Genomic DNA, 27383 nt, shown 5'->3' on the forward strand with positions numbered 1-27383 from the left:
ACTACCTACCTACCTAGCCTAAACTCGCCCCCCACACCCCCCCTACCTTAATATTCCAACTCCGAGATCGCACTACAGTGAGGAAAGGGATGTATTTCCCTAACTCCCTAACCGCACTGTACCGCGATCCCCTCACATGAGCGAACGTTAGAATTGCGAATGCACAGTCCATTCACAATGGTAATGTTCGCTCACATCACCTGCCGAAATATGAAGTATTCGAACATCTGTTGTTCGAATACTTCATAGCCGTGCAAGTGCACGTCGGCATTGTGATGGTAAACCCATACATACATATGTATGTGTGTATATGAGTTCTGTATGTTTGGTTTTATGTTCATTGCATGGAATAGGTTCATAGGTTCATACTAGGCTATCTGCCCTAGGGCATTTATAAGCCTAGCCAGAGTGTGTTTGGCTTTTGCCACCCATTTTAAATTAATTTTGCTATGCCTTTTTTTGAGGTTAGTATACTGTGCCTCTGTCTAACAGTGACACAGAAGTGATAGCCGGGGTAAACCTACGATCTCCCATCCACTCATCAAGATTCCTCTTGAAGAGAGTCAGTGTGAGACTCTGCCTAACTTGGACTGGGATTTTATTCCAGAGTGAAGGGAGCCTCTGGGTTATGAATCTGTCCCTCCAGCATGTCCTATTTATTTCAGTGCTGAGGTTCAAGTCTCTCGAGCGCATAGCTCGATGGGATTTGGATTTTCTGAGGTGCAGCATGTCCATTAATTCCGGGTTGGACATGGCTTTATACGTCAGGCACAGATCGCCTCTGAGCAGGCGGTGTGCCACTGAGTAGAGCTGGAGTTTCTTTAACCGGGCAGCATATGGCATCTGTTTGAGCCCTTTGATCCTCTTGGTGAGGTACTTTTGGGGTCTTTCCAGTTGCTGCAAGTGTCTGGTAAGGTACATCCCAAAAGGGGCAATGTACTCAATTATGGGCCTGATGAGGGATGTGTAAAGAGGTACGATGACCTCCCCTTATCTAGATGTGAATCCCTTCATGGTTAGGTGGGCTATATAAAATGTTTTTCTAACCACTTTGGCCACGTGGTTGTCAAATGAGAGATTGCTATCAACTTGGGTCCCCAGGTCCCTAATGACTTCTTCTGTACTTAATGGATTACCACCTATGTGGTAATTTGTGGGCACTTTGTTTTTGCCAAACAGGATGACTATACACTTTTTGGCGTTTAGCTTGAGGCCATGGCTCTGGCACCAGTTGTCTGTTTCTATGAGGCCCTTTTGGAGGATGCTTGTGTCGGCTGGAGAGTTGATTATGGCGCCCAGTTTGCAGTCATCTGCGAACTTGGTCAGCCACAGTCCTTCCGTGTTGGCCTGTACCGCCGAGAAATATATACCGAACAAGAGAGGTCCCAGGACTGAGCCTTGTGGGACGCCACTTGTAACTGGTTTGGAGTCTGACATGGCTCCAGCAATTCTAACCATGTGGGTTCTGTCCTTGAGCCAGTTTGCAACCCATCTAGTGACATAGGGGTTTATATTTAAGCTGGTGAGCTTATCTATAATGCCCGAGTGGGGTATTGTATCGAAGGCTTTTGCGAGGTCCAGGTAGGCTGTGTGGACCACCTTCCCTCGTCAATGGCCTTGGTGACTGTTTCAAAGAAATCGACCAGGTTTAAGAGGCAGGATCTGCCCTTAACAAAGCCAAACTGGGTAGGATCCAGTGTCTGTAGGTCCCCAATATCTTTATTTATGAGGTCCATGATGATCCTTTCCATAGCTTTGCAGACCAAGCTAGTCAGGCTTATGGGGCGATAGTTTCCAGGATCCGTTGAGGCACCACCTTTGTGGAGAGGGACCACTGTTGCTGTACGCCACTCTTTGGGTACATATCCTGTAGTAAGGCTAAGATTGAACAGTAGTTTTATGTTTGGGTTTAGCTCTTCTTGGAGTTCATGTAGGACGCAGCCCTGGTCCCATTGATGCTGTGTTTTTTGCTTTGGAGAGGGCAGCTCTTACCTGAGCATCTGAGATGTCAGGGGGGCAGCACTCTGTTGGGATAGATATTTGCCCTTTTTGTGGGGAGAGGGGGGGAAGTTTGCACTGAACCTGTCAGCTAGGATGTTGGCAATGTCTGTGGGCTCGGTGTATTTTTTGTCATTTTGGACTAATTCTGAGCATATCTGGGAATTCCCACCCAGGTTCCTAACATAACTAAAGAAAGCCTTGTGATTATCCTTAGTGTCCTGTGCAATTTTTCTCTTGAAGCTGGCCTTAGACGATTTCATGAGTGCCCGTAGTTTTTTGCTAATACTGATCAGAGATGCCTTCCCTTTTGGGATTTTGCTCTATCATGTAGTAGCTTCCTCCTTCTATTGTATAGTTTGTTTATGGCTGGGGTCCACCAGACAGGACGTCTGCCTTTGGAGGATTGGGTCTTGGTTTTATTTGGGATTGCATGATCCATGCATTCCTGAAGGTGTTCATAGAATGCGTTTATAAAGGATTCTGCGGTCTGGGCCGTATTTTCCACAGGCCCGGGGGCTTTGAAGGATTTCGCCTCGGTTTTGAGGCGTATGAAATTTGCTTTAGAGAAGTTTTTCACTGTGGTTTTCTGGGCAGGGGGTGGGGTCGGGATGTGAATATCCAGTGAGATTAGTTTATGGTCTGATCTTACCAGTAAGGGATACACTTCTGGTCTGGAGCATTTTGTCCCAATGTTGGTGATGATCAGGTCCACTATGTTTTCCCCTCTTGTGGGAGTGGTAACAAGTTGTTCCATAGCATTTGAGTTTATAAATTCTAGGAACCTTTGGGCTAGGGTGTTGGAGCTAGAGTAATGCTCCCAGTCTATGTTTGGGTAGTTGAAGTCGCCCAATATAATGGTGTTTGGAGAGACCTTCATATTTTCCAGTATTCTCAGGAAGGCCATGTGGGGTTCCTGTGTTTGGGAGGGTGGTCTGTAGCAGGCTATAAACTGGAAGGCAGTTTTACCCACAGTTAGTTGCACATGGATAGTCTCTGATGCTTCGTGTGCCACCAACCTGGAGGTGTGGGTATCTTTGACGAATATTGATACTCCCCCTCCTTTTGTGGTTCGGTCCAAGTTTTGGGGCCGAAAAGCATGGTATGAGGTATAACCTGGTAGTGCTGGAGTGCTCTTGGGAGCCTAGAACCAGGTTTCTGTTACTGCACAGATATCGATGTTCTCCATGCTAAGGAGAGTTTCGAGTGCGTGCATCTTGAGGTTTAGACTTCTGGCATTGAGTAGCATTACTCTTAGTTTCTTATCCCTTGTGATACCTATGGAGGTGGGTTTGTCTTTTGAGCCTTGCCTAAAAAAGGCACTATGGGGGTAGCAAGAGCCTTTGCCAATATCCAAAAGCCCAGGGGTGACAGGTGCAAGCCGTCCCTAGCGAAGCATCGTGGCTTGTCGAGCATGTCATCCCAGGCTGACAGGCATTGGATCCCCTTTGAATGACACCAACACTTAATCCAATTGTTGAAATTGATCATCTTGTCTTCATATTGTGGCATCATTCTTGGTGAGGGTAAGATGCTACTCAAGGTCAGGGTCATACCGGCCTGGGCTACATGCTCAGAGAGCTCCTCTATGTCTCTTTCCATGTAGTCCAGGGAGGTACGTCTCAGGTCATTCACACCAGCATGGACAATGATTGAGTCATATTTGTACTTGCCTTGGAGTGACCTGAGTGCTTGTGTTATGTGGCGGATCCTAGCGCCCGACAGGCAGCTCACCATGACCTTCTCTTTGTTCAGCCTGGTGAGCGGGATGTCAGTGTGCCTGACGATAGAGTCACCTATTACAAGTGTATCAGGTGTGTTGTTTAGCCTTAAGGACTGTGACTGTTTGGCACACTGGCTTTGTGAGCTATGTGTTGCACGTGTTTTGTTTTGGGGTAGCAGTTGCTTGGGTGTCTGCTTCGGAGGTCTCTGCTGCTTAGGCAGATTTTTATTTAGAGCCTCCGAGTATGTTTTTGTGTGTTTATGTGTTTGGTTTGTTGTCGTGGTAGGTCTATGTGAGACTGGAATTGTAGTGAGTGTGGTTTCCTTCTCCTTCTGACTGGTTACGCCAGTACTGAGTTGAGAGAGCTTAGCCTCCAGTTTGGCTATATGAGATAATCCAAGCGTTGAAAGTACACCATAAAACAAGCAAAAAGGCAAACGCTGACACCACACTATGTAGCTTGAGAAACTGAAAACAATGAAGTGCAACAGCAGGACAAAGTAAAACCACTTTTAATAACAGTTGAGCACTTTCACCTGTTACAATACAGGCTTCCTCAGAACAAAAAGCTCTGAGGAAGCCTGTATTGTAACAGGTGAAAGCGCTCAACTGTTATTAAAAGTGGTTTTACTTTGTCCTGCTGGTTTGCACGAGTTTGCTTCATTGTTTTCAGTTTCTCAAGCTACATAGTGTGGTGTCAGCGTCAGTTTGGCTATATGGTTGCATCTCTCACATGTGTTGGAATTTGTTGGGAGGAGGAGAGAGTTGTCTGTGTACATGAGGCAGTTGTAACATTGCCTCAAGATTCCCAGATTCACCAGCTGGACCGGAGAGGAGATTGACAACTGACCTTTGGACATGCTAGAATAGTATTGGGAATTCCTTTATAATTGAAAAAAGGGCCAATGGGGAACAAGGTACTCAAGGGGAGTTTGTGAGGGTGTAGTGCTTTTAATTTTTTAGAGCTGACTTATATAATTGCTTTAGTGAGCAAGTGCCAGGTAACTTAAATGCAATGTGTTACAGGTAACTTAAATGCAAAAATGACAAACAGTAACTTTCTTTCAAGTGAAACAAGGAAATAAGTACAGTAAGCAATGCAGATATCACTAGGGATCCACAGAAGTGCTAAAAGGCCACGTTTTAGGTGGAATTGGCGTTTCAGGGAAATAAACAAACAACAAGCATACAAATAAAGCTAGATTCAGCAGGCCTGGATCTAGTCTATGCTACAGCAAACAAGGTGTACCAATTTCAGTAAGAAACAGTTAGAATATGCAGGCACTATAAGCCTCTAACCAGAAATTCCCTGCTCAGAAGGGCAGAGTCCAGCCTCTCCTCCCACAAAAGTGCAGACCGCAGTCCTTCTTAACGTAAAATAACTGGCCTGAAGCCCAAGTGCTTAAACCAGAACTAATACACTTTTAGAATAACAGACACTGAGCTCTCAATCAGCAGTTCCCAACTTAGAAGGATGTAAGCTATCTGTCCTGCAACCACAGTGCAGGCCACAAACCTTCCTAATGTAAAACAACTGGTCTGAAGCCCAAGTGCTTAATCCAAAAGACTTAGAAATGATAGCTACACTTTAATCAAGTTACTACCAGCAGTAATAAATACAACTGAATACTTTAAAGAATGCCTGGATTAGTGCTCAAGTTATACAAACAAAGCTAGATTCAGCAGGCCTGGATCTAGTCTATGTTACAGCAAACGAGGTGTACCAATTTCAGTAAGAAGCAGTTCAAATATGCAGGCACTATAAGCTTTAACCAGAAATTCCCAGCTCAGAAGGACAGAGTCCAGCCTCTCCTCCCACAAGAGTGCAGAACACAAACCCTCTTAATGTAAAATAACTGGCCTCAAGCTCAAGTGCTTAAACCAGAATTAATGCACTTTTAGAATAACAGACACTGAGCCCTCAATCAGCAGTTCCCAACTTAAAAGGATGTAAGCTACCTGTTCTGCCACTACAGTGCAGACCACAAACCTTCCTAATGTAAAACTGGTCTGAAGCCCAGGTGCTTAAACTAAAAGGCTTACAATGAGTTACACCAAGCAGTAATAAATACAATTGAGTACTTTTAAGATGACGCAAAAGCAAAATAAAGTAGGAAAAAACACAAATACAGTAAAAGTAGATAATTTTTTTTTTTTTGTTTAGTTAGATTATTTTGTCAAACCGCCAGTGTATTGCAGGATCACTACACAGTGGTAGTGGGATTTTGCTCTCTCCCCACTGTTTTGCAATTTCAGAATTGGTGTATATAATTAGCAGGTGTTGTGGGGGGGGGGGCTTGCAAGGGAGTTTGTACCCTACATAAAACATTATTTTGTTTATTCCGATTAAGTACACTTTGACCATTTGTGGTCAATGTAGTCTATGCCAATTTAGTGAGTTGGCGATGTATCATATAATCATATGTAATATATAGATAGATAAAGTTATATAACTTTGGCTTACCTGTAAACCTTTCAGTGGAAGAACACTGAGGTTCCTCAGTCCTTCACAAAACACTGTGAGGTGTAACGGAATGAATTTCCAGAACTTTCATCCATTCCTTCACTTCTGTCAGCTTTGGAGGATGTGTATGTAACTGCCTGCAGTTTTCCTAATAAGTAACCTGCTGTCCCTAAAAAGGTAGAATGTTTAGAGCTTCTTAATCTTTTAATTCTTTATACACTATTCCCAAACCTGGCCCAGCAGCTAAAGCTTTATTTAATCCTACTGCTGCCAAACATTTTGTTAATTTACAATTTCTGATAAGGAATGGAAGATTATTGATAAATATGGGGAAAAGTGTATGCTTCTGCAACTTTGATTTTCAGAAATTTGAATTGTCAGGCTCATATGTTAAACTTTATTCTAATTGTGAAAGTATGAGGAATATTTTGCCTGAAGTTTCTTTGTGTGAGGAAAAATCTGCTTTAAATAACTTAGTTTCTTGCATTGTTCAAGTCAGAACTCATTGTTTACTGTGTATAACTCAGCTGATACTTCCTCCAGGTCTATGGCCACTGTACTGTTTTATGGAGGTTTCCCTGGCTTCTTTCTCAGAACCTCCATGATGATGTGAATGACAAGATTTTAAAGTCTTCTTTGGCTAGAAATTTAGTTTTTGGTTCTTGTGCTGCAGAAGTTATCTAAAAGTGTGATGAAAGAGGTAACTTGATACAGAGAATCTCTTAAGATTTTTCAGCCCTTCTTTTTTAAATGTTCTGATGGATTCTCTAACCTCTCATCCAATTTTGGCAAAAAGCAAAATAGTCTCACCAAAATGCAGGTAAGCAGATGTTTAAGGATGGGGTTCCAGAAAGAATTCAGAACCTCCCCTCAAGCCAAGGACAGTCCAATAAGTCAGAATGACTATTTAAGGGACCTTGTCCTCCCTCCTTCCCAAGCAGCCCCTTTTCCCTTCCAGAAGGTCTGTATCTTCACTTTTCTCTGTGGCAACAGATAGTCTCAGACAAATGGGTTCTGAAGATAATTCTTCAAGGTTACAGATGACTGTGCAAGGGAATCCCTCTTTTCCAGGGTAATTCCTTATCCACCAGACCAGATTCCTTCATTTCTCTAGCCCTTCAACATATGCTGTCCCAGGGAATGATAGAATCAGAAACAAGAAACATCTTTATTGAATTATCACTTATGACATAGGCATTCATGCATTTATGTAAATGAGAACAAACCATATTGACATATTTTCAGTTGCAAACATTACATATCAATTACATTCTTCTAAACAGTCACTGTCAGTCAAACATTACATATCTCATTCAATTTCTGCCTTCCGTTAAACCTCATTCCTCCTCTAAAACATTGTTCTGTGTGAATTGTTGCCACAATTCACATTTTTTCTATGTAATTTGTTCCTCCCTTTTCTAAAGATCCCACTTCCAGTTAGTGCCAAAAAAAGAAAATGCTTGGAGACCAATTCCTGGGACTCCTCCTCTTCTTCTCTTTCCGCTATTCCCGTTTGGGGTCGCTACAGCGAAGAATTTCCATTTCTTCCTGTCCTCCACATCTTGCTCTGTCACACCAACCACCTACACTTCCTTTCTCACCACATCCATAAACCTTATCTTAGGCCTTTCTCTTACCTGGCAGCTCCATCCTTAGCATCCTTTTCCCACTATACCCAGAATCCCTCCTCAGCACATGTCCAAATCAACACAGTCGTGCCTATCTGATTTTGTCTGTAAACTGTCAGTAAGAGTAAGAGTCAATAATTGTCTCAGGCTATTACCTTTTGTTATACTCACCATAACAAAACTATTCCATACAGGGCTTAGGCTTCATCTATGGCTTTTTGGAAAGGGTTGAATTCTAGAAGCAGCGACTTTGTCCTGTGTGCGTACATTTACAAGGCTTTACAAGCTTGATTCTTTCTCTAGGTTTAGATCAAGCTTTTTCTAGGACCATTCTCCAGGGGATCCTGGAATCCTCTACCACCCAAATGTAGTAAATTAGGGTAATCTCCCTGTATAGCTAAGGCTACTGCAGCAGTGATCAGTATGATAAACATAGTACAGTTTTGTAAATAAACTTATCGTAACAGTAGATGTTTGAATGATCACTATTGCAGTAGTTGCTTCCTCCATCCATTCCACTTGTATTTTGGTGTATTGTTTACACCAAGGTGTGAATACTTATTTTTTGTGGTTTCTAGCATTGTCCTTTCAGGGCTTTTCTGTCTCTCTCTGTTGGCGAGAAAGCTCTGAATTGCTTGGTGTCCAAACCAGTCTTTTTAGTCAACTTAGCTGAAGCTGACTGATGGTTTGGTCACATGCAAGATGCCTTGAAGCTCTGGAAGCTGGCCATCTATTATATTCTTGGTTGAATGTATCCCATATAGCTAAGGCCACCGCAACAGGGATCGTTTGAACTTCTACTGTTATGGTTAGTTTAACTAACACATCTGCACCTGTTTTTAAGTAAGCATGGGTAGTCGCAAATGATTTGAGACACTTGAGATTAATGAAGTTCTGGGATGTGGTGAACATGCTCCCTGAATGGGAGTGCAGGGAGACCTGAGAAAAAACTGCCGTATTTTTATTTTTCATGTGGATGTGTTTATGACTAGTTGTTTTCATATGGTTGTAACCTTGCCTAGATATAACTCAACAAATCATAGGGGAAGCAGAGCAGGAACCATACTATAGTAGGGACAGCCCATAACTTCCTGTAGTAGCTTATATAATGGGATAAGTTCACTGGACAACATTTTATTGGATCCGGCAAGCAGCAGGTGGATGAATCGGGTCTATAGTAGCTGAACAAACGTTTAAAATGTTGAGTATGACATGCTCGACAGCTTTTAAGTGAAAGTTAATCTAAGTGAAACCCCATAATATCGAAACAAAGAGTTTCAAAAACTTATAGTTGGCCAACCGTCAGGAAGTCAACGGCTGACAGTGAAAATGTACTGTACACCTTTAACACCTCCCAAAAAAAACCAAAAAAAAAAACAAATCATCAAACAAAATAAAGTGGGGGGCTTCGCCCCCCCCCGTGAGCCCCCCACACCCCCTACTTAAATATACCAACTTCGAGATTGCAGCATAGTGAAGGACTGTCATAACATTACACAGGGTGAATGACGAGGCCACACCACAGTGGAGGACTGTAAGAACGGCTAGACAAGGTGACTGTTCTGACTTCAGCCATTGGCTTCCTGATGGGTGGCCAACTATAACTTTTTGAAACTCCTTCTTTCGACATTCTTAGGTTTCGCTTAGATGAACATTCCCTTAAAAGCTGTCAAGCATGTCATACTCAACATTTTAAACATTTGTTCATCTAATAGGGAACCGATGAAGCTGTTTTGGTGTGTTTCTCTGTACTTGTACATGCACTTAATGTGTGAAATGCTGACTACATTTTCAAATGACAGCCACTAAGATTATACTGATGTATTAATTTGAGTTTAGGTTCCAGGACTAAGAATAGTTAAAATAAATGCTGTCTAAAGTTTCTAGTGGCAGTCACCAAGTTTATACTGACTTATTTGTTTGATTTTAGGATCCACAGCTAAAAATTATCAGGATAATAATTTTGGCTTATTTTCACAGTTAAAAGGTTAAAGGACTGTAAAGTCTGTGTCTAAAACTAAACTTTAAAGAGATCTCTAACATGAAAGATTTCTTTAAGGTTCTTTCACATTTCTGTATTAATTTTCTAGAGCTAGAGTGATTGATTAGTCATGCAGAAGGTAAACGTTCCAGTGCTTTCAGAGCATAAAAATTTTGTTTAGATTACATGCTCATAGCTCTATAAAATTGATTAAATAGTTTTGTGGCCCTGGCAATTCTAGATAGTTTTGACTCTTAGAAATTGATTTGTGAACTGGGGATTCATTTTTCACATTAGTACCTTCTAATTTGCTGTTAATTATTTAGGTACATTACTATACTGTCTAGGTCCCAGTATACTTAAAGACCACATTCCTGTTAACGGCATGTATTTTTATGTAACGGTTAATACATTTATTTACTGAAAAATATGAAGTTAAACATGCATGTATGAAAAGTCTTTTTGCAATATCCAGTAGTATCAAGTCTCATTGTTGTGTTATTTCGCAACATTTTTCTTAATGCAGGGCTGGTATGGAGGAGTCGTTGCAACATAGCTGGAAGTATCTGTCTCAGTCTATAGATTCTCTTCATAAAATCCATAGTGCTGTAGAATCTGTAGATTCCTTCTCTGATGAAGGTAAGTTATGCTAAATAGTCTGACTTCCATTTGAAGGCAGGAATGGTAACATTTTATGGAATAAGAGTGTATGACTGAACGTGTATGTGTCGTAATTCAGAAATGTTACATAGATTGCTTGAATTTTCTCTAAGTCAGGAGAGTTATATCTTTCATGTTTCTACTCAGTCTTTTCATTCCATCCGTGCTACACAGCATCATAAGTATTCATTTTCTAACCAGACCATGAATGATCATAGTAATATTACTACAGGTATACATATTCTGTTGAAATTGTATTATCTCAGGAAATTTTACAGTAGCATTGTATTGCTAACTGAGTTGTGTAATGACCGTAGAATTGTGTGCAAGTGTTTTTATATTATGCCATGTCTTATTGATTAGTTTAAAGTAATGTCAAGTGATGATGATGTAGTGATAGCACTTAATGTAGTAAGAGTAATCCTAAACTATTCTTACCCTAACTTAATGGATCTTTGAACCATATCACAAGAAAACACATAATAGCAGTGTCAAAATCTTTAAGGTTAACAATTGAAGGTGGCATCAACACCTAGGATACTTTATCTGACTTGTGTCATTGTTTTCCTACTCTTTGCATCCTGCTCACTGAATGACCACACAGACTTCAAAAAAAAAAAAAAACCCTGATTATTTCATTGAAAAGTATCATACATCAGAAACTTCCCTTGTTGAGTGACCACACAGATTACTCAAAACAGGTAATAAAAAAACACCTATATAAGCATTTGGGAGTTATTTTCAGTATTCCCTGCTAACTCCAAGATCATTCAAACACTAAAGAAGGGAAACATTTTGCTCTTTATAACACCAGCTGCCTTTTTCTGCATTTATTGCTCTGCTGTTTAGCCAGTAGAACATTAAGTATTACTATTCTATGACTGGGGCTTACGTTCACTGACAGTACTTGACATGGGACCCGATTACTGAGGATTCGCTGATCAGTCCCATGGCCCTTCTCCTGTTTCTACCCAATTTTGCAGGTTATCTAAAACATAATTCTTTTGAGACTGTTTCAGAATGTACATTCTGCTTAAGTCTCTTAGATGTTCGTTCATTTTCAACATGTTTAGGTACTTCATGAGCAGAATGAGTATGATATTCAGTTTTCTTCTAAGGGGTTCAATTTTTGTTCATTTTACTGACTGGCATTTCTGATTTTGAGATTTTATGTGTATGATAGCATTTGTTATTGTACTATGTTGATTTGTTTTATACAAAGAATAGTCTGCCCTTTTCATACTGTAATCATTTCATTCCCCATATGTTATTATAGTTCTGTCTCTCACAAGGTTAGCTTCTTTTAAGGAGGTCCTGAATGGGAGTGCATGGAGACCTGCCCACCTGAAAAAACTTATTTTTCATGTGAATGAGTATAAATAGTTGTTTTCATGTGGTTGCGACCTTGTCCAGATCTAACGCAACAAATCATTGGGGAAGCAGAGAAGGAACTGTACTATAGTAGGAGCAGCCATAACTTTCTGTAGTGGCTTATATAATGTCACTGGACAAATTTTATTGGATCCAGCAAGCAGCAGGTAGATGAATCTATTTTGGTGTGTTTCTCTGTACTTGTACATGCACTTATGTATGAAATGCTGACTAAATTTTCAGATGGCAGTTACTGAGATTATACATATTTGTTTGATTTTAGGTTCTAGGACTAAGAATAGTTAAAGTAAATACGGTCTAAAGTTTCTAGTGGTAGTCACCAAGTTTATACTGACTTATTTGTTTGATTTTAGGATCCACAGCTAGGAACTGTCAGGATAATAATTTTGGCTTTGCTTGTGTTAATGCTTCTTACTCTTGTTTCATTCAAAAGACATTCTGCTGTCTATATAGGAGCATCACTTACTGTCAGAGATTTGAAATAAACTCTTGTCTTCAAATGATTTATTTTGTTTTATTTGTATTGGTTTTCCAGTGTAGAGCACTGATCTCCATAGACATTTTTCAAACTCAGGTTAGGAACGGTGGCTGGTTAAGTGACACAGGCAATGGAATATGTTTGGGTGGGAAAGGTGTAGGGCATGGCAGAGAAGAGGTTAATCCATTATGGCACAGCTGCAGTACTAGGAGGTGTGGAAATCAGTGGTTGTTGCGTGCTGTATCTCATGACAAGATGTCTCTGTCATGTCTCCTCCTGGCTGGCAACATGACTTATTAGCAGTGTAGTGAACTAGCACCTAGTTATCTAAATTATCTTGGTCCTGTCAAGTACGTTCATATGAAATTCTGTTTTGATTGTGAATCCGTAATGAGTTCATCTGATAAATCTTTACATTGTTTTGTAAACTACAAAAGGAGATGTTTCACAGAATAAACAATATGCCAAGAGCAAACAAAATGTTTTAGTTTTTGAATGTTTCATTAACTGAATGTTACAATTTTTATACTCTTTATTATTTTTATCAAGGCCAGGCTTTCATTTTTTTCCTGAATCTGTTTACCTAATTAACATGTAGCTGAAGAGTTCGGTTTCAACTGTTTTTTTTTTTGTTTTGTTTTTTGTTTTTTGGAAGAGTTTTCTTCTACATTCATGTGAAGTTTTACTGGGGTGTTGTACTAGTACTGATTGACTGAAATGAGAAAATAAAACAAACCATCTCAGCTGTGTTGACTGATCTTAGAATCAACCTGTAGGTGCTACAGGAGGGCCATATAGACAAGTGAAGTCGAAGGCAGTTCTTTTAACAGAATAGTCTTCTTCCAGCATTTCCTTGGAGATGTTAAAATCTCATACCTGCCAGCTTTAAATGTTTTCAAGAGCTTTTTGTTCCATCTTCATTTTTCAGCTGTTACATTGTGTCATATTTAATTAAAAAGTGCATTTCCAACTGGCCTTCACTTTTTCTCACTGATTTTATAACGAAATTCTTCATGTAGCTGTAGCGGTATAAAAAGAGAGGCTCCAGGTTACTTGATTGCATTTGGCTATGAGCTTTGCTTGCTGATTGCTGTTCTTTTGACTCCATGTATTGCTTTGGAGAATGGAATTGCATGGAGAGCGTCAGGAATTTTTATCAGAGTAACTTTGGTAATAATAAGCAGGGGGCACAAATGCATTAAAGTTGTGTCTTGTGTGATGTGCAGAGATGGTATATTTTATTTAATTTTATAATTGTTCACTCATTCTTTTATTAACCTTCTAAGCGAACTTACCCCTGTGGGTAGGTTTCTTGCCATAAAGGAGGTTATTGGGTGACTTGTAAACACATTATATATGGGCAGTTTGAAGTAATTAATCGATCATTTTATCTTTAGGAGTTGAGATGCCGAGGCAAACCTGAAAAAAGCCTACTCTGTTAGAGTGATAACATCCAGATCAGAAAAATCAGTTGTATGACTTCCCTTTTTTCAGCTGCATACATATTGATTGGGGGACTATGCCTTGTATTCACTACCTTTTTGAATACAATTATATCTCCATTTCTGTGTCATAACTGCATCAGTCACAGATCTAACACAAGATTTGTCAAGCTTTTGCTAAAGTAAACTATAGCAACAATAAAAAATTATTGGCATATAAATTGGCTTTGAAATAGATAACTACTGTAGAAGGTATATATAATAGTTATCTATTTCAAAAATAGATAACTACTAAATAAGTTTAAAAAATGCTTGAAACTTAAATTTAAAAATGCAATAAACATTTTGTATAAGGTATGAAATGCCACTTTAGTGTAAAATCATTTAGGCTGTGTGGTGACAGTAAGTCCATTTCTTTATCAGTTACCATGAATACATGACTAATTTTACATTTTTTGTTTTGTGTATGTTGTCAGGTAGCTGATGTATCACACCTGAATGGAGAATATTACATTTTCTTACTGCTGCCGTGATGTTATCTGTCATATTGTTTGTTCAGTTTAATCACATGCTGATATTACTAAAGTATGCTTAGGCACGCTAGTGTACTACAATAAATATTTAGTAAAGTGTTATTTATTTGTTGTCTGTCCCCCACTGCCTGCAGATCATCAGCTCCCCCTCAACTGGTAGATCCATTTGTTCCCTTATCACTGAAGGCAAGAGTCAGATGAGAGGGGGGGGGGACATTATTAAAGCAGCCATCAAAGGAGGTTTGCGGGCTTTTTGCTGTATGGACCTTATCTTCCCACGTGCATGGAGTGGAAGGGCGTCATGAAATACGTGGGCCTCTTTTGTCGTCCCTCATTTCTGTGAAGGCTGTTGCCAGCAAGCAGCTCTGTCTCCATCTCTGAAGCACTGAACATGATTTCCCCATTTCCACCAGAGAAATCACACTCCTATGTGCCACCCAAGTGCCTGCAACCCCCCCCCCCCTCCTGCTGGAAAGGCAGTGGGTATGCCTCTTCATTCTTGTCCCTTCTTTTTGAATTCTGCACTGCCAAGGCCACCGATCAAACCCTGGTTGCCTGGGTTGCCATCTTCACTCCATTCCTCTCCACTACAGAGCCAGTAAAGTAAAGTTAATTTTAAACACAAAGGGCATATATAATTTCCATGTTAGTATAACAGCAGCTTTAATGGTGATCATATTTCAACACTTCTGTCATCTAACTGTTGCCTTTGAATATATTTATGTAGATAAAATGCATATGTTCAGATTTTTTGGCAAAACATTCACTTGTAATTTAGCATTTTGGAAAACATTGTTTAAGGAAGGTTAGGATATAATTTAATGAGTAGTACATACCATTTTTTGCAGGAACTGATGTAAATGAAGGGCAGCTTATGGGTGAATTTGACATGGACTCCAAGGAACTGGAGGCTGAATCTTGGAGTCAGGCAGTGGATGGCAAATTTGTCCGTCAACAAAAAAAAGAAGTGGTTAAACGGCAAGATGTCATTTATGGTAAGAACAGCATTTGGTGCATAGTTTACTTCTGCTTTTCAAATGTATCTAGATTAATGAATTTTTGGCATGCTATCAAATCTACGTTAATGTCCTATATCTTTTCACTATTATTTAGTGATCGGGAAGGGTAACAAGAATGTTATATATTAGCAAAGTCATGTCTGATTGGTATTGGTTCATTTTACAAGGTGCCTGCCTTTCTGAGAAGTTAAGTGAGCCAGTGATAAACATACCGAGAGTAACCCGTTTACACATTTTACATTTTCAGTGAGTGTGCTAGCTATAAGAATGAGATCTGATGCAGTTTGTAGACTGAAGATTTGTAGACCAAATGTGGGGGCATGCTTTAAAGGGTTTCATACCCTCCTGTTAACCACTTCTGTTTTATTTTTATTTTTTGGTCAGGTAATAAACTGCAACTTTAGGAGATGTTTGACTTCCAGATATGATGAACAACTTGGCCACTACGATGATTGTGTGTGTGCACTTTCCCATGTGTGTAAGCATGGACTTGCTTGGGTAGGAGGGAAGCTTTGACAGACTTTATAATGGTATTTTGATAAGGATGATGACTGTGGTAAATTTTTGTGCCTTGTTGAAAATGAGTTCTTATGTGGTTCTCTTTTCTGATGTATCTCTTCCACAGCAGACTTGGTGGTCAGTGTGGCACCTATTCAAATGTAACACACCATGGGCTAGGAAATTTTTATTACATTTAAAGGGATTTAAATTGCATCTCACTTTTAGAATGAACTGTTAAATTAAGCATTGAGTATAACTTTAATATTTCAGATTATGTTTCCTTATTTTCCAGTTAGATTTCGTATACCTTTCTCATGACAAAATGTAAAATTGGTATCTTACTTCTTCAGGTGGTAAATTAGCTTGGTCTCACACTTCCTAGATTTGCAACTAGTTACTGAAAAGGCTAATCCTGGGTTTTATCTTGGACAGGGGTCATAGAATGAGAAGCTGCAACACTAGAAATGCCATGCTGCAAGTCATTTTTCAGTATGTTTCTGATTGATACTTCTAGCAGTGGTACCTGTGTCAGTAGTGGTATACTACATGCCTGGCCACAGGTTCTTCATTCCTTTCTTGTAACAGAAGTTTTTGAAATAGGTCTCCAATGGAAAATGATAATACAGTTTTCCAGGAGTGTCCTGTGAGTAGTTTTCTCTGTGCCTAAATTGATTTTCATCATCCCTATGTCTACTATTAGTGTTTCTATTTTTCTGCTGTTATACTATGACGATTCTGTCATCATTGTGAAACTACTGCATTTTTGACTATGAGATGTTGAAGTATAGTATGTTTTTTAACCCCTGATGGTTGCAGACTGACATTTTGAGGTATAGTATGGTTCTGACTCATTAAGATTGCCACAGTTGCTCAATGTTTCCTGTTTCATTCAGTCTATTCAATCTGACTGTCCCTTAATTTTCAAACTTGCCTTCAGCTCATTTAAAAAATGAAAACAAAAATCCTTTTATAATCCCTCTGTGGACTGAATGCCCTCAGATCTCATTTGCCACCATTAGTGACCAGATAGATCCTTAATGCCCACCAGCTAACTGCTCCTTATCATTACAGTATTACTGCTGTATTTTTCTTCAAACAACTTCTTTCTGGTCTAGATTTAGACTTATTCATACTTATTTGGATATATTCCCTTTATTCAATTAGTTTTAGCAGTCGTCTTTCCCTCATCTCCTTTGTGTTGATTAGGCAGGAGGTCTAGAAGTCCATTTTCATCATTATATCATTTAAAAAGTTCTTGTTTACCTTTTAAATTACTGTAGCCCCTGTAGTGGTAATTCTATGTCATTGTTACCAGTTTGATATTCTTCTGGACAGTGTTATTACACACTTGAATAACAATTCAGGAAATGTGACCAGTGCAGTCACAAGATTATGCTGTATGATGCCCACTGTCTGTACATTGTGAGCTTGGAACCGGATCACCTCACAGCAGATTTTGTCATTTGCAAGGACTTTGGGCCACACTTGCTGGCACAGGAGGTACAAATTAATTAGGAAGGGGCTTCTTCCTCCTGACCCTCTGCCTTCATCTGCAGACAAGCCAGAAAAAGGAAAGATGAGGATAAGGTAAGAGATAAGGAGAGAGATAAAGACAAAGACTCCAGGAAGAGAAAATCAGAGAAACGCCTTGAGACAGGAGCCAGTACAATCTCCAGTGGCAGTAATTTTGGTACAAGAATCTTCACCCTTGGTTCCGTATATGTCAGTTCAGCTGTGATTCCAGACAAGTTTCCAAGCAGACTGTGAGCAGACATTCCTCTGAAAAGTAACTGTCCTGCTACATATCATAAAGATCACCCTCCACTTCCTCACTTTGGTCTGCCAGGTAATTTAGGAGTAACACACATGCTCATTGGGACCAAATAATGAGGACTTTTCTGAAGCCACAGATTATGATGGATGTCATCCCACCTCTCTCAGTAGGTAGGGTGGAGCAGGATGGTCCTTCATGACCTATTGGTAATCCAAAACGACCAGGATGCAAGGATCACGAACCAAAGCGTTGAGTAAAAAAGTTCTTTAATTGAAACAGCTTCACCAATACAGCTACTTTTAGAAGCACTTGTATTTTTTAGCTGTATTGGTGAAGCTGTTTCAATTAAAGAACTTTTTTACTCAACGCTTTGGTTCGTGATCCTTGCATCCTGGTCGTTTTGGATTACCAGTGGGTGTTTTCATAGAAGTGTTTTTTCGTTCCTTCATGACCTATACTTGTTTTTCCCCATCCCTGGTTGTTTTGGAACTGTGACATCAGTTAGAGCCTGTGTGTTCAGCACCAGCCTGTATCCTTACCTTGGTTCCAGGGTCTTCATATCTTATTTACTTGACTCTGAAACCTTTGACATCAACTGAATTTTGGAGCAGATATGTCTGTCTACATATTATTCCGAACCAAAGGTCCTCCATCACAAACGTAGTACTGGACCTGAAACTATTTTGCAGGAAACTGAATCTTAAACAAGGTATAAAAATGAGCAAGGGTTCTCAGACAGACAAGGGTACGACATTCAGTACTTGGGGACCACCAGCCCAAGCTACCAGCCAGCTACAGGCTCTGCTCCCCCACAAAGGAGTATTACTTTCCCAAACCAGGCACTACCTCCTTCCCCATCCGATAGTGACGAGGAAGGGTCTGACAATGATACCAACGGCCCACCAAGGAGAAGAAGCACATTTAACCCTCCTCTCAATCAAACCTTCAGTATCTTCTCCAAGGTTTGCGAGAATTAAATCAGAGCCTCCCTGGAAAGGAAATCATGCACCAAATGGTTTAACCGCTCAACCCTTGAGAGAAAAGCATTGTAACAGCTCAAAAATGTGCCAAACATTACTAACATGAAAGCCGACAAGGGCGCTGGTATCATTCTAATGGACACCAGCACTTACATCAACAAGATGGAGGCCACACTTTCCAGCACAGCATGCTAAAAATCTGTGTCCCCTGAGATGGTTGACCTAAGCTTTTTAAACATAGACAAAGGATTGGTTGACCTCTATCAGAAAGACTTTATCTCCGACTGGGAGTTAGAGTTCATGACAGTACCATCTCCCCAAATTGGGAAAATGTTTGGGATCCCAAAAATGCACAAAGACCCAAACAACCCACCCCTGAGACACATAGTAGAGTCTAAAAAGACCAAAACGGAATATATCTTGGCACGTCTGGATAACTCCTTAAACCCGATAGTTCAGGAGTCCCAGTACTACCTTAGAGACTCCTGGAAATTCCTAAATGTTATCCATCAGCTACCCCCAATTACAAACCACTGCACCCTTGTCATGCTGGACAGAGTGACACTGTACCCTAGTATCCCCCACCAACAGGGGTTAGACAGTGTGGGGAAATACCTAGTCAACTGCACCCAAACCCCACCACATTGAGTCCAAACATGGATTTCACTACTAGAAATAGTACTGGAAAATAATTACTTCTTTTTCAGTGGCCAGATCTACCAACAACTCCAAGGGGTGGCTATGGGAGCCAAAATGGCACCAGCTTATGCCAACTTAGTCCTAATTTGGTGGGAGACTGACATCCACACCAACCTTGCAGGGTTTGTGTCCCCCAGTTTATATAAACACTATATAGATATCTTTTTCCTCTGGGAAGGACCCCCCGAGGAACTTGACCTGTTTCTAGACAAAATCAACCACAGCATAGACTTCTTGGACTTCACCCTCTCAGGCAAATGGAATGAAGTCCAATTTCTGGGTGTCACACTGTCCTTAGACCTGGTCTCCAAAAAGTGTTCGCCCAACATACACAGGAAACAGATGGTCCACAACAACTATCTAGACTACACCAGCTAACACCCCTTCTTCATGAAGAAGAACATAGTAAAGGGCCAGTTTGTGCAGTTAAGCCAGATGGTCAACAAAGAGGAAGCATTCATACAAGAATGCCACTTCCTAGCCAAGCTCTTCACTGACAAGCACTACCCCGTGGAACTGATCAAGAGTATCTGGAGGGAGACCTCAGATAACAGACTCCTTAGATACCCTCCAATATTAGGATATGGGTTCCACAACACGAAGGGAAACACAGCCTCTAAAGACAGCACCAGATTCCCCCTGCCAATCTCCCTGGACTCAGAATCCATCAAAACTATACTGACAAGCAACTGGAAGATCATTAAAAGCAGCTACGAACTGCAAAAAGCACTGGGACCATTCCCAGTCTTCAGCTACAAGAGAACACTATCTCTTAAGGCTATGTTTGATGCAGCCCCCCCCCCCCCCCAACTACCACCCCTAATGCTCAGAGGCTTCCAGCCATGTACAGCTGTGGCAAATGCATCTGCTGCCAGTACATAGCCAAAGGGGAACACTTCACCCTAAAATCCCCTAGGCACATTTTCACCTTCCAGCAAGCATTCAACGCCAGCACTACAGACATAATGTACCTTGAATCTGCAAACAATGTGGATCCAAATATGTAGGCAAAACAGTAAGAAAACTAAGCGACCAAATCAAGGAACACTACCAACCCAGTAGAAACCAAGGTATTAAAAACACTGTAGCAAAACACAAATATACCATCCCAGTTTGCACTAAATTCCTCTTCATAATCCTGGACAAAGTCACCATCCCCAATGGTGATACCAACCCCCCAGCTGGAACTAAGTCAGAGAACTTAGAGGGCAGGTGAAACTCCAGGCTGACACGCCCCCAGGCTTGAATGGGAACCTAAATGTAAAAAGCTTACTAAAATGGATCAGATAAGCTAACCCCCCCCCCCCCACTCAGTAGCCAGAGAAAAGTCTTAAATGTATGAAGTTACAAGTTAAGAATTGTATTTCTGAAGAAGTTCGACCATGTAACACTACCTAACGAACAAAAGCACTCAAATACCATATGATGTTTTTATTTTCTTGAATAAAGCTTTGTAAAATTTGGGTTGTAGTTCTATATTTCCTCCAGATCAAAAGGTTTTTACTCTCATGGTTACAGTGTACTCTAACCTTTCGTCAGTCTGTACCAGTATACATATATATATATATATATATATATATATATGTATATGTATATATATATATATATATATATATATATAGAGAGAGAGAGAGATATATATATATATATATATATATATATATATATATATATATATATATATATATATATATATAGGGTCTATATTATATATTCAAACTTTCTAAACTTCGAATCCCATATGTTCGAAGTTTAAAAGTTTGAATATATAATAAAAAATAAAAAACTTACCTTAATGGTGCAGGCAGGGAGGCAAGCCCCCCTGCACCCCCACACTCCCCCTAATTAAATATACCAACTCCAAGATCGCACTTCAGTGCAGAAAAAGGGAAATTCTCCCATTCTGCACCAAACGGCGCCATTACATTTAATCCTCGAATGCTTGAAATTTCAAATCATATGGTGTCGACCATATACCATTCAAAATTTCAAGCGTTCGTGGTTCTAATAGGAACCCTTTATATATATATATCTATATTTATATATATATACACACACACACACACACACACACACACACACACACACACACACACACACACACACACACACATTTTTTTTATTTTATTTTAAATGATATCTATTGTTTGTTTTTATGCTCTTTAGAAAATTGTGTAAATGATTGCTTACCTGCATGTGTGGGTATATATCTGAGAGTCTGTGTGTTTGTGGTTACAGCAATTCCAAAAAGCAGAATTTCACATGATACTGGTTTTCTGACTCAGGCAAGCTTTCTTGAAACACCCTGTAACACACTGCTTGGTTTGAGGGTAAAATCCTTTTAGCTGCAGTGTCCGATTTCTTGTCTTCAAAGGTTATCTGAAGTTGCATTACTGGTACCAATCCAGTGCTGCTGTGTTTGGATTTCCTCCACCTTGGCACACTTTTGACAGGTCCTGCCACCATCTACCTCATGCCAAGGATGAGATATCACTGCCATTCCCACCTTTATTTATTTGCATTAATAGTTATTGGTTATCTTGTTAGCCTGCTTAGTACTTCCTTAACATATTGAATATGTTTATGAATGGACTGACTGTAAATTGTAATATCATCTATTCAAACGACAGAGTAGTACCACACTGTTGCTAGGATGCAATCTACCATCCACTGGAAGGTCACTAGGGCATTTGCAAAGAGCTTTTTGATGAACTCATAAAACTCAGAATAGATAAGAAAGCTGACTACTTCCTTTATGCAGGTATCACTGTACTTGCTAAGTCTTTGGTCAGTAGTAGTCATATGATTAATCTCTCCCAGCTGTTGTAGGGCTTCACCTGCCCTAGGAGTACATCAAGTATTCAACTCTGTGTGACTTTTCAGTTTCCTGTAGTCTACACAGAACTTGGCCTGCCATCTTTCTTTTGCATCCGCACTATCAGTGAGGTGCAGGGACTGTTGGATTCATGGATTACCCCAGATCCATCATCTTCTTAAGCTTCTCCCACATGGATTCCTTGACATTTTCAGTTCCTCTGTTAGAAGCCCGTTAGAATAGAGTTTTGATACTTGTGTCTGTGTCATGCTCGACCAGTTGTGTATACCCTGGCTTAGCAACAGTCATGTACCCAAGGTCCTGTAGTTCTGCTTGAATTTCCTGAAACTGGAAAAGGAGTGGCTGCTGAGGAAATGCTGTGTCTTCCAATGAGGTGCCAGACCAAGTCTCAATAAGAATACCTTCCACAAGATATCCTTTTGATTCCACCTGTAACCCACTACAGATATTCAGTGCCTTAGTTTCAGCTTGTTAAAATTGTTGAATCTGTTTTTATGCTACTGCATGGGAACTGTGCAGCATAATTAACATTTAGTACCTCTGTAACAAGAATGATAGCACCCTCCCATAGTGTTGTAGCTTAGTGTGATAATTTAGAGTAAGCAAAATCATATTTTGTTCAGTTGTATTATCTGGCTTTTTCTGTCCAGTCATGCCAGATCTTTTACTGCTATTGCGCTTGGACTGTTGTTCCAAATACAAGAACTGTGTCAGCCCAATCCTGACATTGAAGACATTCCCCACAACAGATTTCTTATCAGAATCACAGTCACACTCCCATTCATCAAAGATTAAAGCCATCTCCCCCTCCCCAGCCACCATGTAACCAGAAAGCAGCTAAATGATGGATTTTTTGGGCTCTTTTCTTTACACAGAGAGGATGTAGGGCAAGTAGTTGTCTTGCCACTGCATAAACTGGTTTGCACATGCCTTCAGCATTCTTTTAACAATAACAATAAACCTCTCCAACCAGACCATTTTATTGTGGATTGTAGGGAGTAGTCTTTAGCTGCTTTACCCCACAATGCTTCTACAAACAGTTCAGCAGGTGTGATATTAAAGTACTAACTATGTCTTTCATTCCCAAGGAAGGCCAACCTTGCTGAAAAACCCTAACAGAACATTTGCTATCTTGCTTCATTAGAGCATAAAGCCACAACCTTATTGTGCCTAGTAGCATAGCCTACTGCCGCCAGGACATCTCTCTTATCTGTGGTGCTTGGGAGTACCAAGATGCTCTGAATTGTCTGTGGCCACCCTTTCAGATGGGCTCTTATTAGCAGGCAAGGGTACCAAAATAGCCGTGGATTTGTCTTCCATCTTTCAGGCCTGTTGGCATTGCCCACACAACTTCCACTACCTGATGACATATTTTGTAATATCTGGCCAATAAAAATTTTACACATGCCTTTGTTTGTGTGCTTTATACCAGTAAGGTCTGAAAATTGATTAACATGAGATATGGTCAGAAGTGACTGATGGTATGCCCTTAGGCTGCTGCAGTGCTACTTCTTTTAGCCCCCTGTAAGAGTCCTTTGTCTGTATAATAGCCCCTTCTTCCAGTGTTCAAATTCTCCTTGCCTTTGAGAATAGGGAATTCTCTTTGACTGCCCCTTCATGAGAGCTGTACCTGTCTTTGATCCTCCCTAGTTCCCTTTCCAAAGGAAGTCTAATACATTTTCGCAGCTGTGGCTCAAATTCAGATTTGCTGCGGTTATCTGCCTCTTCAGTTGAATTAGCCAGTTTACCAGACTCTGTTGGAGATGTGGCTGCTGGTCGTATCTACCCTGTCTGCCTTCTCCTTATGCTTGTCTGCATGTCTTGCTGTGTATAATTGCAAGTATGTAAGGTACTGTTTCATCAGTGCAGACTTAACAGGAGCTATGTTTGACAGAGTATCTCCCTTAGCATTAGTTATCTTCCCTCCATAAGGTAGCACACAACTATAGCAATGCCTCTTTTGTCAGCTGCCTCACATAGCTTTTGTTCCCCACTCTGTCACTCAGCATCTGGACTCAACCTGCTACACTTGATTGCACTGGAACTTTTAACCCAAAGATCTTGACATGTATGAGAGCCATCAGCTTCCTCCTTTGACTTCAGAATCTGCTGGCTAGGTAATGGTCATCTTTTTCTGACCACTTCCTCAACAGTGCTAATCGTCTGTCAGACAGATTTCTAGATCTTCTGGCAAAGTACCAGTTGCTTGCTTGCTTTGTCCTGAGATCTGTCAACAGTTTAATACAAACAATTCAGCAATCACTTAAGCTATTAAAATTAAGTGCAATGATAGCCAGTAAATGTGACTTTAAGTAATTATTGCATTTTATACATGCCTGTTATTATATTTTTGTTTTTAAGCTATTGTGAATATTACTTATTTATTTTTTCACTTCTGTTATGCATTATATTTTTTCCACTGTTAACTCACTCAAACGCCTTTTTTGTATACTTAACAGTCACTCCCATATTTCATTGTGGCATCTAGAACTTTTTTGGCTCTGGCTTCTTTAACTAAGTCACTTACTGACTAACACTAAACAGTGTTAGAAAGGCTGAGGCATTATTAACAAAATAACGCTAAGATTGTTAGTCTAGGATGTCCTCCTGTGGAGAAACTAGTTTTTGTTTGCCACGTATTATTCATATTTTCATATTTTCACAACTGAGAGACCTACATTTTATTGAGTTGTATGGTATGATACACCAATGTGAGAGACTGGACAATTCACTGAAAATGTTAATGTCACACTGTACTGGAAATATTGATAGTTGTTTGTTAGTAATTATGAAAATAAGTACTATTTCCATATATACATAATACATCAAAAATAACTGCGGTGGTGGTGCTGCGGTAGTGTTGTCACCTCACAGTAAGACGTCCTGTTTGATTCTCAGCTAAAGTGTCCCAGGGATACTAAAGAGAGAAAAATTAAACGTCTTAAACAAGGCACACAGAAACACTCACACACCCACACTAGTTAAGCTAACAATAATAACCACATAATATTAATAATAACCACAAAAAACTATCACACACACTTAATAACAACTATCCTTAATAAAAATATACAAATACTACAAGGCTAAACACTACTCCTATAGGTACAACAAGGGTGAGGTTAGCCACTAATAGAGAGAAACAAGGGGGGGGGTAGAAACTCTCTAACAGAAAACGAGTTTCCTTAGTGGGACAAACTAGGGGATACACAGTCTAACTACACTACAAGGGAAAGACAGTCTATATATAAGAAAAATACAAGGTAAATATTAGCTAGTAATACAAATAAAAGGATTAATACGACCTGAGCCAGTAAAAGCGCAACCTCGTAGCTGAAGCGGCAAACGAGATCTGGGTACCTAGCGCCAAGCATTGTGGGATAAGGGGAGGCCTCGTGCCATTAAATAGCTCCTGAGCTTTAGTAGATGGCCGAACTCAACCAGCAAGAAAGAAGGCGAGAAGAACACAACTAACATGGAACGTTATGGTAGGTACATAACTTCTTATTCTTCGTGTTTCACAGTTACAGTCATCACACTTGGGTTATCTGCCTGCAGATAGCCCTCAGTCGGCCCGAATACCAAAGTCTTGGAATTTCTGTGTCAGATGCTGTCGCCTCTTCCATGATGTCAAGTTGTAAGGGGTATAAAATATGCAACTGATGCCATTACATCAGCTTTTCTTGCCATGCGGGAGCCCGAAGTAGAAGCAGTTCGCAATGGCCGGTCGGCCGCTAGCTGAAATTTTTGTTTTTTGAGTTTCAAACCTGAAGTCTTCTAAAGCTAAGTACCCCATTGGGGATCATTTTTTCTTGCTTTAACCAATGTCAGAAATAGTTGACAATTGTCTTGCCTGTTGAAAGCAAATACCTCACAGAGATTTTCATTCTTACTGCGTCACCTGTTTAGGCCCACACCACGACGTTCCTCACTGGTGGTTTTGTGCCTTGTTCAACGCCCAAACTATTTGTCGTCAGGCTATCTTTGTCACTAAATTCTTTTGCTCTCATTTTCTGTATTCCAAAATGGCTTCATTAAGCCATCTGACTACCAATCTTCTGAAAAAAGTAAGGATAAAGACAGAGAAGACCGCATAGGTCCAAAACTGCCGACGATGCTTCCGTTAAGCTAGTCGCCAGTCCGCCGGTACACAGTGAGTTGCTTTCACAGCCCCTGATACCCGCTTCTACAGATTCGCAGGCCTCTACTGAGACCCATTCGGAGTCCAGTATGCAGCGAAATGCTTCTTCGACTATGGAACCTGCGGATGTCTCTACCTTGGATGGGTCCGGAGCCGCTGTGCAAGCAACGGCTTCTGAGAGTGTATTCAGGCCTTCCGGTGTTCATATTAAACCAACTACTTTGTTTTTGCCTAAAACTACCGAATTTCTCAGGCCCAGAGTTCGCACTACGCCTAGGAAACTAACGATCAAAGCACATTCTCAAGCTCCCATGCCTCAGAAACAAATGCTTAGAATGGCTGAAGACCTTATTAGTTTAATTAAGGGAAGCCAGCCTTCCCCCTCTAAAAGACAAAAAATTGATTTTCCTTTAGATTCTGTATACCATGATTCCGATTACTCTGACCCCTCTGATTACCAGGACATACCCTTATCCACCTATGAGGATTCAGATGCAGAGGATTCCATTCCCTCTGCCTCCCTTCCAGAGGACTTTTCTTTCGGTGAATCCTTGCATACCCTAAGAGAGCATTTCCGATGGGAATATCAGGACTACCATCAGTCAAAAAAGAGACTCAGGGAATTTTTAGACTTGCCTCCGCACAGGCCTCTAGCTATACCCCCTGTCGTGGATATTGTAGATGATGTCTTCATAAAATCAAGTCTTACCCGTGATACTTAACTTCCAGCTCCTAGAAAGCCTGACAGGTACTATAGAGTACCTGACTCTCACAAGTTTCTCTTTAAAAATCCTACTGGGGATCCAGAGTCCATTTCCCAGGGACCTAAAGCTATTAAGGCTACTACAGTCAAAAACCCTACCCCTTCGGACAGGGATTCTAGGGCTTTAGACAGATGGGGTAAGAAGGTATATACCGCTGCAACTCTTGCCATCAGGGCTTTAAATTGCCACTTTCACATGTTGAAGTACCAGCAGGATATTATGGAACTAATTAAACAAAAAATTTTGTTGATTCCTGATTGTGCAGAAAATAAAGATTTACAAGAGTTAATGCATTCTGCAAACCAAGTTGGTAAACATACTTTGCAGTGTGGTTTTGATGCCTTAGAAGCATCTTGCAGGGTTGCTGTCA

General features: G+C 40.3%; 1 protein-coding gene across 1 annotated transcript in view; it reads left to right on the top strand.

The window, feature by feature from the left end:
- Positions 1–27383, top strand: part of AKAP13 (A-kinase anchoring protein 13) — a 2349678-nt gene that overhangs the window by 2023010 nt on the left and 299285 nt on the right. The window contains exons 17-18 of the mRNA XM_044078370.1: positions 10321–10433; positions 15148–15294. Coding sequence (XP_043934305.1) covers positions 10321–10433; positions 15148–15294 — 260 coding nt within the window. The remainder of the gene's footprint in view (positions 1–10320; positions 10434–15147; positions 15295–27383) is intronic.

Source organism: Protopterus annectens, chromosome 7.part0, assembly GCF_019279795.1.
Source record: "Protopterus annectens isolate FY-2018-M chromosome 7.part0, PAN1.0, whole genome shotgun sequence".
Lineage (NCBI taxonomy): Eukaryota > Metazoa > Chordata > Ceratodontiformes > Protopteridae > Protopterus > Protopterus annectens.